Source organism: Nothoprocta perdicaria, unplaced genomic scaffold (assembly GCF_003342845.1).
Source record: "Nothoprocta perdicaria isolate Ctin4 unplaced genomic scaffold, notPer1 scaffold_39, whole genome shotgun sequence".
NCBI lineage: Eukaryota > Metazoa > Chordata > Aves > Tinamiformes > Tinamidae > Nothoprocta > Nothoprocta perdicaria.
This window is the reverse complement of record NW_020455632.1, coordinates 1,031,222-1,050,625: the sequence shown is the minus strand read 5'-3', so window position 1 is coordinate 1,050,625 and position 19,404 is coordinate 1,031,222. Positions and strand designations below refer to the sequence as shown.

At 40.7% G+C, this 19,404-nt stretch overlaps 1 protein-coding gene across 3 annotated transcripts in view; it reads right to left on the bottom strand.

Annotated features, from left to right (window-relative positions):
* The window catches only part of ITSN2 (intersectin 2), a 62,792-nt gene extending 59,451 nt beyond the window's left edge, over window positions 1-3,341 (bottom strand). For all 3 annotated transcript variants that reach the window (XM_026044937.1, XM_026044934.1, XM_026044936.1), the window contains exon 1: window positions 3,284-3,341. In XM_026044937.1, the coding sequence (XP_025900722.1) occupies window positions 3,284-3,314 (31 nt within the window). In that variant the 5' untranslated portion in view covers window positions 3,315-3,341. The remainder of the gene's footprint in view (window positions 1-3,283) is intronic.
* Between the last annotated feature and the right edge of the window lie 16,063 nt (window positions 3,342-19,404).

The window sequence follows — 19,404 nt, the reverse complement described above, 5'->3', positions numbered from 1 at the left end:
CGAGTTGCAGGTACTACATTTTGCACCTCAGTTTTCCAGATGCTATTTTCCTGCTGGATCACAAGAAATTATATCAAAGGAAACAGGCAGTAGGAAGGAAGGACAAACAACAACAGTAACAAAAAAAAAAGACCCACAGTCCAGGAACACTGGTGATACTTAAGGAAACAATYCTTTTAACTCTTGCCTCTGGTTACTGTATCAATTCCTTCTTTAAGAAAATGACTATTTCAAAGTAATCTTGATTTATTTTACTAAATGCCACCTGTAAAAGCTTTTACAAGACTTGAAATGAATCCTGAAGGAAGCTTTGTCCAGATGGAAAACTACATGTTCACCAAAAAACTGTTTTTTCCCTCAGAGCTTTCCCATAGATTAGCAGTATTCGGACTCTTGGACCCTTACAGGATAAGCTGAAATCCTCTACAGAAGATCTTTGATCTCTTGTTTGCAGACTGGAGAGATGGATCTCTGCGATCCACCTGGTGCTAGATGTATGTTTTACAACTGGCAGCCTTTCCTTACAAGGAGAAATACGTTACCCAGTCTTGCTTGATCACATAAAACATCACTGCAATCTCTGCATTTTGCACAGGACTTAAATTTGCAAAATGTGTCAGATATGCACTGGGACACTCTTCAAAGTCCTTTATCCCCCTCTCTGAAATTCCAGCATCCACAAAGGTCACCCTGCATGAAAATGGAGGGTCAAATGGAACAACCTTGCAGATCTTCACTGCAGAGAAGGAAGGCAAGTGGTTAGCAAGAGTGGATGTCGCTAGAGCACACAACACCTCAATGGGATAAAGCCTTCATGGGCCACATAATTAGAAGACAGTATGTCCCTTCAGTGTTACATTCAGCCTGGCCTTCAGCCACATGCTCAAGGGCCTTGGGAAACTGTTGAAGATATATTCTGAACAACTGCCCAAGGTGTCCTCATGAATCTCAATCTCTGACCTGGAACTCAAACACACGGAGTTAAATGTCCTTCCTGCTGGAGGTCCTGGGCAGGCCTCCCTTTCTCTGCTTCCATTCAGATTCATAATGCCAGGGCATTTTCTCTCATACTTGAGATAATCCCAGTATCTTGCTTTGTCACTTGGGCCCTGCAGTTCTTGAACTCAGTATCACCTCATATCATGTAATATCTCCCCTTTTCTCCTCCACATTATCCAACTCAGCAAGCTCAGCCTTAACCCTGAATGCCAAAAGCAATCCCCAAACAGAAACCACTTCATGCCTTATGCAACTAGCAAACTAAAAGTTAGGTTTGTTGTACCTTGATAAGAATAAGAGGTTCTCTCTCCAGAAGAAAAACACCATTTTCCTCCAGTAGAATAGAAAAGGAAAAGGTCAATTCTCTGCAGATAAGAGGGGTGGCAGGCAGCCAGTTTTCTCCTCTCTTGTACTCAGGCTGCAGCAATGCCTAATGGTTTAGTTGCCTCATGCATAACCTCATTCTTCATCTAACGCATGAAGTCACTACCAAGGTCTAATACCTTAATTAGAGGTTTCCACTGAGCAATGAGTGGCAAATGCAGGTGATCTGGTTTGAACAAAAGCAACAGCAGTAACAAGTAGGAGGGAAGAGGAACACAGATTGAAGAAAAACTAACTGCTAAGGTTGCTCAATATTTATCCTGAAATGAAGTTAAGACTATTCTTCCTTGTTTTCCCTTTGACTAGCTTCAAATTTAATCAATTCTCATGAGAAATGTGACTGCTAAAAATCATGCAATTGTTCAGTATTCTGAAAAGGGGGAAATGATTTAAATTTCTGGTATTCTCTTACTCAGAGGATTTTTCAACACARTAAAATCCTGTAAGGGGGAAACTGCTTCCTTGGGCATAATCCTTTTGAGAGTGCTGGGCAGTATTATCCAGGGGATTTTTTTAATCAAGAAAAGGATCACACTCAGCTGAACTAACACACTTCTAAATTCAGTAAGTCAGACATGTGTTGAGTGCTCCCAACACCCTTGCAGCCCTCTGTCAGTGGGAGAGCAGAGCTGAACCACAAAGTCACCAAACATTACACATAAATCAACTACAGAGGCAGCAAAGATGATGTATCTGGATCCTCTCTGAACAGTTTTCTAAAATGCGAAAGAGCATATTAAAATATGACAGTAAGAAACATGTGGTTTTGCTATGTTGAAGAAAGTAAAGGAAGATGTTATATTTAAAACCTTCCCTTGCATATATGCTATGCAACTCTTTTTACTTCTGATAGTTAAAGTCTGTGAAATGAATTCCAGGTGGAACTGCACCCCATGATGATGTTCACGATCACACTGATTTTTTTTTTTTTGCAAAGTCTTTTATGTGAACATAAAGCAACTAAGTCAGAGACTGAATTTAAAATAGAAACATCCTTCCTTTGCATAAAAAACACTTCATCTCATTTACTCTACCTCCTCTTAGCAGAGAAGAGCTTGCAAATTAGTTAAATACAGACCTCCCAGTCATGTAATAACCTTCACAGATAAATGAGACAAGATGCACTTTTTTTTTTTTTTTTTTTTAACTCAACTGCCAGACTTGCCTATCTGGAATACCAAGTGCAAAGCATTTTTCCTATATTTGTCCTTTCATTTTGACAAGCTCTTTAAACACAGAAACAGCATTTTTCTCAGCAGATATAGCAACCTGTGCCTTTACAAATAAACACGGAGAGTTCCAACTGACCACCACATAGTCAACTTATGCACACACAAACACAATTTTTAAGTTTCGTCCCTTATACATCTTTGAAAGGAAATCACCAAGAAACAAATCCAAAACTTTCTACAGTACCTGAGTAAAGAATTAAAAGGAAAATTCTTACATTTCCTAAATATAAAACATTTGTAGCCAATGCGGCAAATTGGTTAACATGCCATTTGGCTTAAAACGAACAGTATATTAGGATGAAACACATTTTGTGCCAAATTACATAAGAGAAAAGGTATGCAAGTTTAATCAACTATTACTTAGCATATTCCTAGCTTGGAGTCAGTCAGTATTTAGAACAGTCACACATTCCTCAACCCCTTAAATGATATGAGATTTTTGCCAGGTGCTCCAGGCATTGCTGCACTCTAAATTAGACTGCAGCAAGGCTTGCTCTGAATTTCTCCCAGTCCTACAGTACAAATGAAGCTACAGGAAACAATCTGCAGCAAACTGACCATATCACTGCTGCAGAAACTACAGTCGGCTGTTTTTAACACCAGTACTTTGTCAAAAATACAGACATATGCCCCTAAATCCTCTAAATGATTCCAAGGGAGCTACTCACCGTTCAGGGCTGTGGGAAACTGAGCCATCATGGTCCCCAATGTGCCTTGCTAGCTCTTCGCCATCTGCAAGGCAAAAACATCGTGCCATTAATAATGCAGCAAGGGCAAAACGCAGGGGGGGACGTCACGTCGGTGCCGCTCCGCTCGCGCTTCCCATGGCAAACAATGCAGGGTTTGAGGCCACTGCTGAACAAGCCCAATTTACACTGGGAAGGGGGTGGGGGATTTTTTTTTTTAAACATATGCAGTGCAGTTTCAAACCTATTCTTAAAGGAAAACGGGACCAACTGTTTAGCAGCTCCTGCTTAACACACACAAGCAGCCGACGCTGCGCCGGAACATACGGAGCAGGGAACGATCCTCGCCTGGCCAGACGACAGGCTCAGTGCCCGCATGGATCTTTTCTGCTTCTCCCTGGGAAATATTTATGCCGAGCAGAAAGATTTTCAATGTGCAGCTCTGTCATGGTGTGTTTCTGTTTAGAAAAGTGCAAGAACGCCTACTACTGAAATTCAGGCATTCAGCTACTCCAGACAGACTGTACAAAGAAAATATTCTTGCATTGTGCATTCTGGAAAAAAATGCCCAGTTTTATAAAAACTTGCAGTCTGTTCTCCGTGGGTAACACCATGAAGTGATCCCTTTTCTTTCTGAGCTAGTGCATAGTGTGTCAACAGCAGCACTCAATACAAGTTACTTTCATAAAAGGAAATGTTARGAGTACTACCACTTACTTTACTTCTCCTGTGAATAGCATTTTTACTACCTGTCAATGTTAGTAATTCTTTAGAACTGCAAAGTGGTTGCCAATACTTGAGAAGTACTTAAGGGAAATGCCCGAGATTTTTTACACATGTGAAASTAAGACATGAGACAGTTGTTTCTTTGAATAATTGTAGCGGAATATAGAAATTTAGAGATGATTATCCACCACTCTAAACAGAAAATCAAGTCAAAAAAATGCATTTTTATTCCAAATTTTTTAAAAAAATAGAATGGAAGGGTGGAAGAAAACCTGCTCAAAACTTACTGGTCAACTGTGAGCAGCTTTGTCATGCGCCTGCTGCTCTTACATTTCTAMCATAGGACATTTCAGGTCCCTCTGCTACTCCCCCTTCAGATATGAAGCCTTCTCTCTTCCCCCAAACACAACCACCAACCGCAGTARTAAGTACAGAAATATCAGCACCCTCCACACTAACTTCTGCACAGCTAATCAGCCCTTTTTATATATCCCATAATAACTAAAATCAAGCACCATAATGAAATATAAACCATTAATTTAATCAAATGATTTCTAAGCACCATGGTTGCATGCACATTTTGCCCTCCCTAAAAGGAGAGTATTTTATCTGAAGTTAATTTGTTCTATGTTGCTTATATAACTGTCTAGGGAGGAAATAACATAAAATATGTGTGTATGTGTATATAAAATTGAAACTATATATAGAAAATTTATTGGCAAGTGGGTGACATTGAGATCAGCTGAAGAAAGAAGGAAATAAAGAAAAGCAGAGCTCCTAGTCCAAGCGAGAAACTGTAAATTGAAAGGTATTTTTAGGTTGCTTCTCAGGCCTTACCAGCAACCTATCATGAGACACTTTCAGTCTATAAATAGCTTTCCAGACAAATGCTTCAATGTTATTAAGCATTTCTATAGCACGTTTCTCTGCAAAAGCTGTGCTGTGCTGTTAAGGAAGCCAAAGGAGAATTGTGAAACTGAGTAGAGAAACAGCATGTTGAAAAACATCCCCAGAATCAACAGAGCAAAACTCAGCATGGACAAAAACTTCCACCCGTTTACATTTTCTTACACATTTATATAATCCACACATTTCATTTTTTCCTCCAGCATACCTTATTATTTGCAGATCATTTCTTTAGTTTTTAAATTAGTACTTACAATGAACAATAAAAGCCCGATAATGTACTGATGCACTAAACCCCCAAATCTTACTCAGGTGTTTTAAAATAGTTAGGGCTATAGAGAAAGTCACGCTCTGCATTCCTTGGTTTTGCTGGCCTGAGCTTTCTAAACTCTCAACCCCTGACCATGTAACTGGGAGAAGTGACCCTTTTTATACACATGGGTAATTCCCCTCTCTGTCCGTATTCTGACACCTCTGGAGTCCCAAATTTATCCCACCTTAACATCCATTTAAATAGTCCAGTTCTGCAGACAAAGCCCTGGGGTATTAACCTGATGTAGGTCTTTCCAATTTGCAAAATCTCTGTATCTAAGGAACATGGATAGTCTCATTTCCACCAGCCAGTTTAATTCTAACAACTGTCCATAAGGCTTATGATCAAAGTTTACTTTCACCTATTTCAAATAAAGTTGCTTTAGTTACCATCTGTAAAAAAATATCTTGCACCTTTAAAGCACTGATGAGCACCATTCATTTATCACAAGAAATCTCAGCAAAATGTTTTAGGTTTAGGCTAAATTTCTCTTTTAAAATGGCTCTGATGGCTTTTAARCATTAATTGCTACACAAGTTGTGGCTTTCTGAAATATTTTATTATACCACATCRCAGAGAAATTCACCGAAAAAGAAAGTCTCTCCATAAGGAAGACTAAATAATCAGTACCTCAAAGAAATTGCGTGGACAAGATAAGGGCCACTACAACTGAAGTATTTCGCAGAAGAGATTTCCTTCTGCAAAATGTTCTAGAGAAAGTGTTTGGTGAACTAACTTATCTGTTTCAACCACGAAACAATAAAGCATATAACAAAACAGTGGCATTGATTCCCCTTCACTGCAGACTACGTCAAGTCCTGCTGCCACTAACATGAAAACAGGAAAACTTGGAGGTCAGGTTGAAATAGCAGGATTGCAAGTTCTTGTAAACAAATGGTCTGCCTAGTCCAAATGCAGTAACTGTTCTCACCACCTCATCCGCTACATTGCGGTTTCTACTACTGCTCTCAATATTCGCTATAGCTATAGGAAAAAGGAACCGGGGAAATCGCAAGGAGGAGGGACCATGCTGGAAGCATTAGGGAATCTGAGTTSGGTGGAACATGGAAGATAAATAAAAGATTCATTGTCATAAAAGGCATATTTTTGTTTATCTCTCATAAAGACCAGCCTCACTACAGTCTTTGTTCATATTYATATGTAATTCAAGTTGAAGAGACTATTTCTAAGACCAACCACATCCATGTACGTTCGGTAAGAACAAAGTCCCTGTGCAGGAGGATTTCTCACGCCAGCTTAACCAGAAGCAGAAACCCTAATACATAGGAGCAGTATGTATGGGCATACTGTTTCTCTCCTGCCTCTCCCAAGGGCAGAAAGAAGATATATTGCCTATTTTTGCTCTAAGAACCTGTTATCAGGAACAGAGATCTCAGTAACAGTAAACTGATTTACTGTTTCTAGCATCTGTAGGACTGAGCAATGTAAAGACTATTCATTAGAATTGCAAAGCAAACAGTGAAAATGTATTAACTCACGTGGATTTTCTGTGCTTTTTTTTTTTTGGTAGGTCAAGAGCTTATTCCCTTCACAGTGCTGTACACACTGACCTGGCCTCCTCYAAATGCACCTTAAGCAGCTTTGCCAGGTCTATCCAGCCTGAAGACAAATCATCCGTAATGGTAACAAAAATGGAGTAGATCTCCTGGTAGCTACCAGATCACTGACTCTTCCTGCTCTTCTGTTAATGTAGCAAGTCTTAGTTAATATTTTGACAGTAYGAGGAAAAAAAGGGGAAAAAAGTGGTAAATATTTGACTTCTAACCCTACCTTAAGTCCAGCCCTTGTTGTGGAACTAACTTTCAAACAATGATCGTTAAGGCAGAACATGAAAAACATTTTTCTGACAAATATTTTCTTTTAAAAAAAGCATAATTACAGTTATTATATATAGCTAATTAACTAATTATGTATAATTTTCCATTCCCTTTGATTTGTGCTTTTTGGTTATTACACTTCTGGGAGCAGAAGSTTCATGGAACAGCACCCTATCATCAAGGTGAGGCCTTGTACGAATTAAGCATATTTAAAAGTCACAAGATATTTTAAAGGAAAAAGCCTTTAGAAAAAGTAACCCTATAGACTAAGGCAGAGACACTTCTGGTTAATTTTGTTTCCCTGGGAAGTGCCATGTCTGCTCTGCATCGTGCTGAGAATATTCAGGAGTAAGAACTTCTCTCCTGTTCCATAATCTTCTTTCTGACCTACCTTGGTCTACCCTTGTGCCCTGGTTATACAAAAATGGACACCAGCCCCTTCCCTCTTTCTTCCAAGCAGTAACTTGCAAAATTGGGACTTTTATCACACAGTTGAGGTTAGAACTGATAGGGAGCTGACCAAGAACTGCTTCAATAACACATTTAAGTGGTTCAAATACTGGTTTGGGGAACACTGCTTGAAGGAATTGCTACCTCATACTTGTCACAGATAAAACATGAAACAAGTTTTAATGTTTAATCCTTCTAAATCAATAGTCTAGGCCTCAAGTATAAGGCAAAACACAAATGAACCTAATGAAAAAACCCACAACTCTACCAATGCAAAAATGGCATATAAAGCAGTAAGAAGAATTTGACTATAAATTTTGTAGGACATGGTTTGTGTTTGGTTATTATATTACAAATTGAAATGCTCAAAACCTCTGCTCCCACCTAATTTAGTTTTCAACATTAAAAATTTCCAAACATTTACTGGCTTGAAAAAGGCTTAGAACCCATTTAAATTCCCAAAGATAACATCCTGCCCACCTTGTCTGAACCTAAAAGACCTTCTAAATGTACTGACCAGGTTGGAGTCTATGCCAAATACTGGAGTCACTGTTTTTCTGCTTAAAAAAACAGAAATGCATTGTCAGTATTGACAGGTTTATTCCTCATTCAGACTATCAAGACTCAGTTCAATTCCCTGCTCTCTCTCTGGAGATTTAACCCATTTCTCCTTTCCCCTATGAGAACATCTTCCCTCGTTTTATTGCACAGTCACAATTTAATGAAAGTCACACACGAGGTCTGGTGTAGTAACATGAGCAACAGACTTCAACCTCCCACGTGACGTTCTCTATCTTTAAATCATGGTGTTTTGGGTCCCTGTCTAATCCTGCCCGCGGTTTTAGTCCTTTTTTTTTGAAAAAAAAAAAAAAAAAAAATGAAGAGCAGATTGGAAGGAGCAATGGGAGTCCCACCTCACCAGTAAGTTCCCTGTTTAAATTTCACTCCATCTATATGAACTTCCAGAGGAAAAGAAGGTAATTCAACCCAGTTCTGACACATCCTGAAAAAGTACATTTGTTAATCTGATTCCAGATAAGAAGAAATATCACCTCCTTTGCTTGGTAGGTTGGTTGGTTTGTAGTTCTTTTCTTAAGTGTTTGTTTTCCAAGATTTTTTTTTAAAGGGTCCTACTTGTAATCTTCAAGAAGCAAGCTCAGGCTTCATAACCTTCCCAGAGCAGTAAAATAAAYGTGCTCCTGAATAGGTGATAATTTAAAATACACTCATGTCTTTTTTGCTTCCTGCTTTCTAATTTACATGTCCTTCCATTCCATAAACTTGTACTTGTAGATACTGTTTTGAGACACAAAACTTTTTGCACTTAATTCTTTTCAAGTATCATACAAGCTCCCCAAGATGCTATGCTGGGAAGCCCCTACATCCTAAAAACTGCAGTTCAGTCTCACTCAACTTCTGCATTTTGGTTCCTGATTTATATTCCTATGAGCTTAGACAAAACACAGCGCTTTGCTGAGTTACTTTGTTTTTCTTATTTTCTTATTACTTTATTAACAATTTTATTACATATTTTCYGACTTTACCCATGGGTGGAGGCATTCAGAGCATGTTACTTAGGTGGTTATTYACTTGAAATCTTTGTATTTGTTCTCAGCACAGAACAGTATTCATACTTGCAGATTAATGAAGGCAAAATATTCAGCAAACTTGGATTTACATTTTAAAGTATCTGCTTCACAGGTAACTTCCCCAAATTGAATGCAGTGACAAGCAGAAAGGCCATAAAAGGCCCATACGGTGCAGAAATGCAGCTTATCTTTGATAAAACAAATTTAGAGAAGCCTCACTGAAGAAATGCAAAGATCAGCCTGAGGCGGTGAAAGCACAAAAAAATGAACTGTTAMAACGGGCAACAGAAAAGCCAAACTGCACTGGCCAAAGGGAGATAAAAGTGTTTTGGTGTCCCTGAGGATCAAAAACAGCCCTGAAAACACATCTGTAAAACACTGAAATACCAGTCAAAACTACAGGCAAAGCTGGAAAGCCATTGGAGTGCCTTAACACAGACAAAAAAATATAATCTTACACATTAAGATACCTACATGAGATACCTACAACAATTGAATCTACAATATTATGATCGTATGATTAGTAGTTAAAAAAAGTAATTAGTTTCCAGGATCTCCGAAGTTATTTAGATGAAGTCTGGTACTTCTAACTAGAGAAGAACATTTCTTCCAAGTCATAAAAGAAAGAAGCAGGAGAGAAAAGGGAAATGGAATTTCAGACTTTGATTAGTCTACAAATCTAGTCTTTAATTCTTGACTTTTGAAAGACAATTGAAAACAATTGAAAACAATGCATCATAGAACCAGAGCTGATTTACACTCTCATTTATTAATATAGCCATAATAGGTCATTCTTTTGCATCGCAACTGCAGTATTTTTAGAAACAAAGACGAGTAACTCCCATTTCCTGATCCTCCCAAGCATTAATTCATATATACAAAGTGCAGATGCCACYCAGGACTTACGCCACATCCCCTCACAAGTGGAGCTTGCATCAGGACTAGAAATTTGCACTGGAAGGACCAACTCGGAATTCCTCTCTGCTACTGCTACAGCAACAACACCCATATCAACACATTTTGAGTCTTATTTACTGCTCTTCTAACTACAGTTCCAAAAGCAATGATTTACCTAGATGAGCAGGGGTTTTCAACTACTTATAACTGCTAAAATTAAAAAAAATACCTCTCMTAATTGGGCTCCATTAAATAATTCCAGGGCTTTGTGCTGCTACTGTCATCATGTTACATCACTTGAATTTCATCATTGTTTTCTGAAAATAAGTTATACAACACTGTGCTCATTGATGCAGTGATGTCCAACCCATTATATCCTATTTTAACTCTGGGATAKAGCAAAACAACTTGACTTCAGACCATTCTTACACTAACAAAAGCCTAAATTAAAAACCAAACAAACAATTAAAAAGCCTTAATCAGCCCTACACGTCTTCTACAATTTTTACAGTCTTGCAAGTTAGAATGGGGCTCTTATAATTATCTTTTAATTAGTGACCTGCCTTGCATCTTTTCAGCATTGCTGCTAATGGCAAAATAGTCCCTAGCATGGAACTGCAACATGCAATACTACAAAGAATGTGTGGTTAATAAGATTAAATAAAATTAACATTAACAGACTATATGTGTACCAAACTAGAACTTGCTCTCAGAAGTCCCTCTTCTACCCATGCTCTATGACAGCGCCCTAACAGTTTAAAACTCAACTCATGATAACTTGGCATTAATGAAAAATACAGAGTTTATTTAGTGACACTTTTTTTGAGAGAGAGAACACATGAAGTATCAAAGTTCATGAAGTATCAAAGATATAATTTCGAGACTTATTATTCAGAAAAATCCTCCTAAGTTGCCCATCAAAAGAAACTGAAGCCTTCTRCTGACTGTAGTTAGGTGCCCCACACTTTTGGGATCTGCTTAATCCTTTAAAAATTCTGTAGCTATAGAAATAGCAGCTCTAGAAAAACACTATTAAATAAATCTGTGAATTAAAATAAATCTTGTAAATTAAAAAAARAAGCAATGCAATAAGAATAACACGCTAGTAATTAGCATAATTACATTTTGAGCTCATCTTTTAAGGATATGAGATATGAATAATCAGCATGCGCTTYGACTAATCAATCATGTAGCCAAATCTGACAGAAGAGTGCAGGCTGTGCTGGTATTAACATCTCCAAGAGCAATGAAAACAGGCAGGGAGGCACAGAAGCCATCAAAGTTTGTGTATAAATCAGACCCCAGAGAATCCACATGGCAAAACGCTGCTCTGAACCATGAGAAAATCAACCATGAGAAAAAACTCACATGTGACTAGATGCAGACAGCCAAAGCCGCAGGAAGCAAAGCTCTGTGCTCGCAGCTGGGGCAAGAGCTCTGCCTGCCTTGGCCCCTCGTTCAAAGGAAACTCAGCTGCAGTCCAAGATCAGCTTCTCACTTCCACAGACAAGGATTCAGAAACAGATTTCCAGAGGAATTTAGGCATCTACATTTGCAACGAAGCATTCGAGAATGCCAAGATCACTTAAAACAGCTGCTTATGGCACTCTGAAAATCCGACTAGGCATTCACTGCTTGCGTTCTTTACAGTGTTTCCCTCCCAAATCATCTGTCATATCATCTATTATTGACCACAACAGAAAATCTTATTTTTCAAAGGTAAAGTTACTAGAGAATAATGTGTTTTTAAAGTTGAAAAGAACGCAGTAACTGCCTTCTTCACCGCAAACCTAAGGTCCACTTCTGAATCTCAAGTTATGCTTCATTTTGCATTTTACCAACAAGCAATAGTGCTTGAAATGGATATAATAAGTTCATAGAAAGCAATACCTTAATTAACTTTCCATTATCTTTGTTACCTTTGCAGTCAGCTCTGATCACCTAAGATTAAGTGAAAGAGGAAGAAAGGGCTCTGACTTTCCCATATCATTCAGCCACACAAGTGTTCCCACCTAAAAGCAACAACAGCAATTCATAAATTTAGCAGCCTGCTCTTCTCTAAATTTTCACAAAAGGAGTGTTTATCTAACTACCCCAAAAAGCTTAGCAATATGGCCAGATCCATCACCCAGTACCCWGCCAAGAGTCTGGGGCATTACACTGAACTGAAAGTGGCTTTCAGAGTCAATATGAAGTTGTTTACATGTAGTCCAAAGGACAGGACCAGTGCTGCTAAGAAATGATATCATTACAAGAGGGATCTCTTGTGACTTTTTTGCAATTTCTTGTGTCTTTTTTTTTTTTTTTTGTGATTTCTGCTGATTTTTGGAAAAGTTACATCCATCAGGGTGCTTGAAGAAGGTGACTAGGTAGAGCCAGCAGGCATTTATCCAGTGCAAACCCTGCCTAGGTCATCCCACTGATTTCTGTGATGCTCTGTGGATGAGGCTGTAGGTCCTGCGTATTTGGACCTTAGGAAGGTTTTCAACAAGGTCTCCCACAACGTCCTTAGAACCAAACAGATAAGATATGGACTATGAACTGGGCAGAAAACTGGTTCAAGTACTGCATATGAAGAGCTGTGATTAGCTGAGAAGCCTCTTTCTAATGGTGCTATTCTCAAGTTGATATTTCGACCAATCCAGGTTGAATCCTTGCTTTTGCTGACAGTTCAGGCAATGGGATAGTTGTTCCCACAAGAAGTTTGGAGGACACCAAGCCGAGAGGAGAGGTTGACAAATTGTAGGGTGGCTCAAGCACCAGAACTGGCTGCCCTGGGAGGCTGTGGATTCTCCATCTGCCAGGTCTTCTAAGCTCAACTTGCCATGACTCCAAGCAACCTGAGTGATGCTGGCCCTGCTTCAAGTGTGGCTTGGACCCRCTGGTCCTGGAGGTCCCTTCCAACCCAAACTATTTTATTTCTGCATTTTAGGCAAAGGAAGCAAATGGAAGCAGTTAAAAGCTATTTTAAAAATGAAGATATTTTAGATATTTCCTTTCAAGTGAAAACAAGCAAGAAATGAACATTAAAAGAGATTCATCCAACTTCTGAGACACTTTAAGAAAAAGAACCCAACAAAAAAACAGAATTCAGGATTTCCAAAGGAAGTTCAATGGAACGTTTTTTTGTTTTGTTCTGGTTTTTACCCACTTACACAAACTGGCCCAACTAAATGATATAAGGCAATACAGAGGTTTTACCTATAAGTTCTGAAATAACAAGTGATGTCTCAGGTCAAAGACTTCTGACTGAATTTGCAACAGGATCCTGTGATCTGACTACCACGCGTTTTCAATGACTAATCATACGGTCTTTCTCTGACAGATATCCATTTTTAAGGATTATGAAACTTTTTAATAATGCCTCAAGTGAGGCACCTAAGTTAGTTTTCATTTTTAAAATCCTGTCCCATTTTCCCCCSCCTTCAGGTTCAACCAAGTAGCTGAATGAGGCTTTACCAGTASTGGATTTAATTTCACAGTCAAGAAGCAGCTAAAGGTGATGTTAATTTTCTTTTCAATATTAAAAGACCACAAAATAAATATCTGTGAATAAGCCTCCTGTAAGAGCCTGCATGGTCCCTATCACTGTAATAACTGAAATTCCATCAGCCTTCTCAGCAACACAGTTGAAAATCATTAACAGCCCCTTCTGCCTTGATCTATCTCAGCTTGTCTGCAACAACAGTGGGGGGAAAACCCAAATGTGGGCTGTATTTCACTGCTGGTGTAACACCTCCTATGTGAGATAACATGGTACAGTGATAAACACAAACGAGCCCATTTCTGTTTGCTTTATAAACCTTGTTTTGTATTAGTCACAACTAAGAACGCACTCAGGGACACATCTCATTCCCTAGATCTTGTATAGACAGAGGGGGAAAAAAAAATAACCCTCCCAAGATAGTAGTAAAAAGGGAGAGCATATTCAATTGATCCAATTTGGGTATCTGTGTTAGGAGGCTAATCTGAGCAAAACCGCTCTCTACCCGAGAGCGCCGAGCAATCTAAATCCAAGCTTACAGGGACCTCTTTCTCTCCAAACTTCATATAGCGCCAGACATCTACATTTAAATGACTCTCAGAATCCAGAAGCAAGGTGGTGTGAGCCCCCTCCCCACCTTAAAATTAAATAATAACATTAAAAGATACAACAAGCAGAGATGGTGAACTGGACGGATGAGGAAGAAAATGGATGAGGGAAGTGTTAGTTACAGTGTCAGTTACAGATCAGTGGAGTTTTGGAGGAACAGGCTAAGGGAAATCTGTCCCGGGAGCCACCGGAGCCCAACGTTGGGCGCCGAGGCCGCCTGTGAGCGCTGTCCACCGGCTCCCAACGTTTTCCTGTGTGCCACAACCRTGGGAACGGCTGCACCGCAGGCCGGCGTGGGGAAACAGCGCAAAACGTGGGGGTTCCCAAAGGGCTGCGCGGGAGGTAGGAGCCGGCGCCAGGGCCGGTGGCTCCCAGTAGATTCCAGTGCCGGAATGCATCTGCCTCGGGGGATCGCAGGAGCAAAGGTTAAGGGCTTCAAGCGCGACTTACGGCGCGACCCGCGCCCAAGGTCTGCGGGGTGACAGGTGTCACCCTCCAGGAAACCCACGTTCATTTCCTTAAAATGCTGCTTATCGCCGCGGTGCGCAGAGAACGGAGCGCTCGGCGGCTCCATTTTACTTCCCGAAATCCTGCGTTTCCCGGTGTAAAGGGGAAGGCAGCCCCTTCACAGAGGGAGCGGGGCCGGGACCACGGGAGCCCCTAGGGGCTTTGAACCCCTAGGAAGGAAATGGGGAGACTGACCCCCAGTTTCCCACCCTCCTTGGGCTCCCCCGGGGAAGACCAGGGCGCTTTGCCCCCCAAACTGGGCCCTTCCCGACCCAAAAGCGGCGACGACGGCAGCGTTAAGGCCGGCGGGGGGCGGTCACGCGTGGGGCGGCCGCGTCCCGCCGTTACTCCCCCCCCCCAAACACAGCCGCGGCCTCGCCTCAAACTCGGGCAAAAAGCGTTTTGCGGCAAAACACGAGAAAAAAAAATAAATTAAAAAAGAGAGAAAGAGAGTAAAAGAGTAAAAAACTGTTAAAGCGGAAAAGYAAAGCGCCGCGGAGCCGTGGGTACCTGTTGCGCCGCCCGCTGCCTCCCGCGGCGGCGTCAGCCCCACAACATGGCGGCGGGGGCGGGGGCGCCGGGCCGCGAGGGCGGCGGGCGGGGAAGGGGACGGCGCCCGGCCCGGCCCGGCCCGGCCCGGCCCGGTTCGGTTCGGTTCGGTTCGGGGCGGCCCCAGGCCCAGCCAGGGCCGCGGACCCTCCTGCAGTCTCGGCCTGGGCAACGGCGGGAAATCTGTGAGAAGGAGACTCGGGGCGGGAGACTCGGGTGAGGGGGGGAAATAAATGGTTCCACTTTTAAAGGTTAAAAATGAAGTGTATTTGTTATTGGAAAACCACTTGGGCTTGGAAATATCCAGGATTTGTATTAATCACTTGGACTCTTAAGCATTCCCAGGCCTTTTTCAATGATGGCATTCTGCAATATGCAAAAGGTAAAAGTGCTTTTCTGCTTTATTCTTTTTTCTCTGTATAGATAATTATTCATCACCTTCCAATACGGAGCAGATCTTTCCAGGCAGTGACTCATTCTGGGTCTCCCATGGACCTTTCCAGTCTGTAGCACATTTTACAGCTGATGAATCCAGACCAGTCTCACTGTTGTGCTACAGCCAGAGAGGCCCGTGCAGCTTTGCGGGATTTTTCCTTAGCCATCCAGCGTGTGCCATGACAGCCTGTGGACGTTTCCTTACCCTCATCTCATGCTCTTTGGATTTAAGGCTCTCCAAAAGACAGTATTTGCCTTCCTTAAGGCCCAAAAAGCCTGCCCCACATTTGGGTTCTTGCACACAGGYGGCACCCCAGGCTCTGATGCACAGGGTGCATTGGGTGCATTAAAACACATGCTGTTCAAGTGACTCGTGCTCACTCTGTGATTTAAATCACTCAAATGATTTAAGTCACCACTCAAGTGGTGACTGGTCCATCTAGGCCTGAARTGAGGCGCTGGTTTTATGAGCAGTGCTTTAGTTTTTGCCAAATAATTGATTGAGATAATAGAATAGCACTGGGTCACAAAGGATTCCTTTTGAATGCAATTAAAAAGTCTCTCATATGACAATTCTTTTTCATTTAAATTCATTTAAATGACTTTCAAATGTCTCTTAATAAGTAAGCTTTAATCAATTTAGTATGTTATAGTGATACTGCATAGTTCTGTATATGACTTTGTCATGTAGGCAACACCTACAGCTTGCTTTGGATTTAAGGTAAATGCTTATTTAGAATATAACAGGTTTCACATATGCAAACAGAGAGGAAGGAGATGACTGTGMAGTAGATAAGGATTCCTTATCTATTCCTTCCTCCTCACAGGAAGAAAAAGCTCAGGTTAGTGATTATTAYCGCTATTCTCTATGTTGCAAACCTCCTCAGAAGAGCAAGAGAGACCTCAAAGCTGTTACATCTTCAGCACTGAATTCCACTTTACATTGCACCACTAAGCGTGGTGCCTAACAGTGTTCACAACTACTGGTTATGAGTTTTATGTTCTTATTGTTAAACATCCCCCTTGATTACATAAATAGGACAGATGGGGGAGGATGCATCCATGTTGTTGTTGTGTAAGATGCCTACARAGAAGCAGCAGTGTAGCTCATGTCGAGATAACTGCAAATGTTGCCTAGTACCTTCCCTATGACAGAAAATTTAAACCATGAAAACCTAAAGTAAAATGAGCCACATTTCCTGGGAAGGGAGAAGTAGGGAATGAAGCACAATTCAGCTGAGACCACAAAGAGAAAACTGTGTGTGAGGAATTATCACTAAAAAGCTTTATGTGTTCTTACTCTAGGAAAAAAAAAAAAAAAAAAAAAAAAGGCTGTTTCATCTACACTGTCACAAACAAGCAAAACTACTCAGAAGTATTAGAACAGTAAATGTCTGTAAAATTAATTAGCAGGAAGAAGAACAGGACTTCTGTGAAGACACACCTGCATGTAGCAGTCCCGCAATTATTTTTTGTAACTAGAGCTTGTAGGCATCCAAAGTTTAATGTGAGAAAAGTGCAACCTTTAAGTAGATCTGAAGTAACTCTTAATTCCCTAAATGGAGATGACAAAGAGATTTTGTCAGTGATGTTTGAAGCAAAACARAAAGTATTATTAAGCATGTTTAGAACTAAAATAGTCTACTTTGATGAAGGTGGAATTTCTAGAAGTCCTGTTATAGACTCTGCCTTTGGATATATGAAGGCTTGGGGGGTGAGGTGCTTTTKGCAAGCTTAAACAGAATCACAGAATGGTTCAGGTTGGAAGGGACCTTCAGAGATCATCTAGTCCAACCCCCCCTGCTCCAGCAGGGACACCCAGAGCACGGGGCACAGGGTGGCATCCAGGYRGGTTTGGAAGATCTCCAGAGAAGGAGACTCCACAACCTCCCTKGGCAGCCTGTTCCAGGCCTCTGTCACCCTCACTGGAAAGAAGTCCCTCCTCACATGGAGATGGAAYTGCCTGTGTTGCAGCTTGTACCCACTGCCCCTTGTCCTGTCTCTGGCCACCACTGAGAAGAGCTTGGCCCTTTCCTCCATACATTCTCCCTTCAGGTACTTATAYATATTGATCAGATCCCCTCTCAGCCTTCTCTTCCTTAGGCTAAACAGGCCCAGCTTGTTTAGTCTTTAATCATATAAGAGATACTCCAGGCCCTTAATCATCTTTGTTGCCCTCCGCTGGACCCTCTCCAGAAGGTCCATGTTCCTCTTGTACTGTGGAGCCCAGAACAGCACCCCATACTACAGATATTCTCCTGGAGGCTCCAGGAGGCTGGAACTGCAGGAATTAATTTGCTTGTGAAGAAAGCCATTAAGGTTAGGGAAATTACTTAATAATAACTGATGAGTAATACTAACGAGAGCTGTAAGGAGAAGAAACCAGTGGTAGGATATGAGTTGCTCCAGACATAGGGGCAGGGTTACAGCAACCAAGAAGAGGCCAATTAGATGAAATGTGGAACAGAATCAGAAAAGGAGAAGTAGGGTTTAGTATAAGCAATACCTCAACCTTTAGTACTGCTGTGTTATTGCTTCCTTTTCCGCAAGTACTTCTCTTGCAACATCTGAGCCTAAAACAACCTGCTGAAAATCTACCAACAGTTCTGAAGATGGGTAAGCTAGAAATGTTGAAAACAGAATTTTTATTATCATTTTAACACTGTATAATGTACTCTGTTACAATGCACAGTGTTACATGTACTCTGGCATCAATTCCCAGTTAAAAACCATTTTGCATTCTGTAGTCAGGGAAGATCTTCACTGGTAGCAAAAGATCATGAATGTCGTTCAGTCTGAACTCGGCAGAAGAAAACATGACCTTTTTTTTTTTTTTCCAGTTATTTGAAAATACCACATATTTTCTCTGCAGTGCTGCTGGAAGACAGACCAGACACTAATGCTTTGTGCTTCCAGTCCAAACTCTCTGAGCACGCAGGGTCTAAGTTAGGGATATCTCTTCAAGCACATGGTGAAAACATTGGAAGTTAAGCAAAGAATACAGTTTTTAAACATCAGGAACCAATTGCTGCCAAGAATAAACCATATTTTGTGAATAATTACCAATCAAGGATCGAGAAACGTTCAATAAAGTGACAACTACTTCTGAATGGTCAAAAAACAGTAATTGCATCCATGCTACTCGTGGTCTCTTGCTAATGGGAAACATTTCCTAAACTGGAAAGTCCGCCTTGTTGTCCTAGCTATTTAAAACTTATTCACCAGCCACACCTCTCTGATGAATGAGAGGCTCTGCCCCTTTATTTGAATAAATATTGTCATTCACGCGCCCTTTTTTTTTTTTCCAAGCCTCCTCCTTCTCCCCTCAGCTAAGATGAGCTGCCACTTAATGCTGCAATATTTATACACCAAAGCGTTCAAATGTTTTCTTCCTTCTGAGCAAATCTTTGATAGCTTCTTCAGCTTAGGTCTGTATTTAAGCCTGGACACAGGTAACACAATGGGATAAACCAAGGGACAAGTTAATATTTACACCTAGCACAACAGAGGTGGTGCATTTCTGATGTTGATTCTGAGTAATAGTTATCAAAAAAGCATACAAGTAACAAAACACATATGGCATCAAAAATAGTATTTTTGAGAGATCTTCTTTTGAATTCTGAACCAGAAACCTACACAATTCTAAAACAACAAATGTTACAAGTTACTGTATTAGTGTGCAGGATTTTATGCTAGTTAATATCTCTATAAAATAAAAGTTCATGTCCCAACTCTATTCCCTGCCAAGGACAAATATTATTTTGCAGGGGAGGGAAGGATAGATTGTGCTTGTTCAAAGT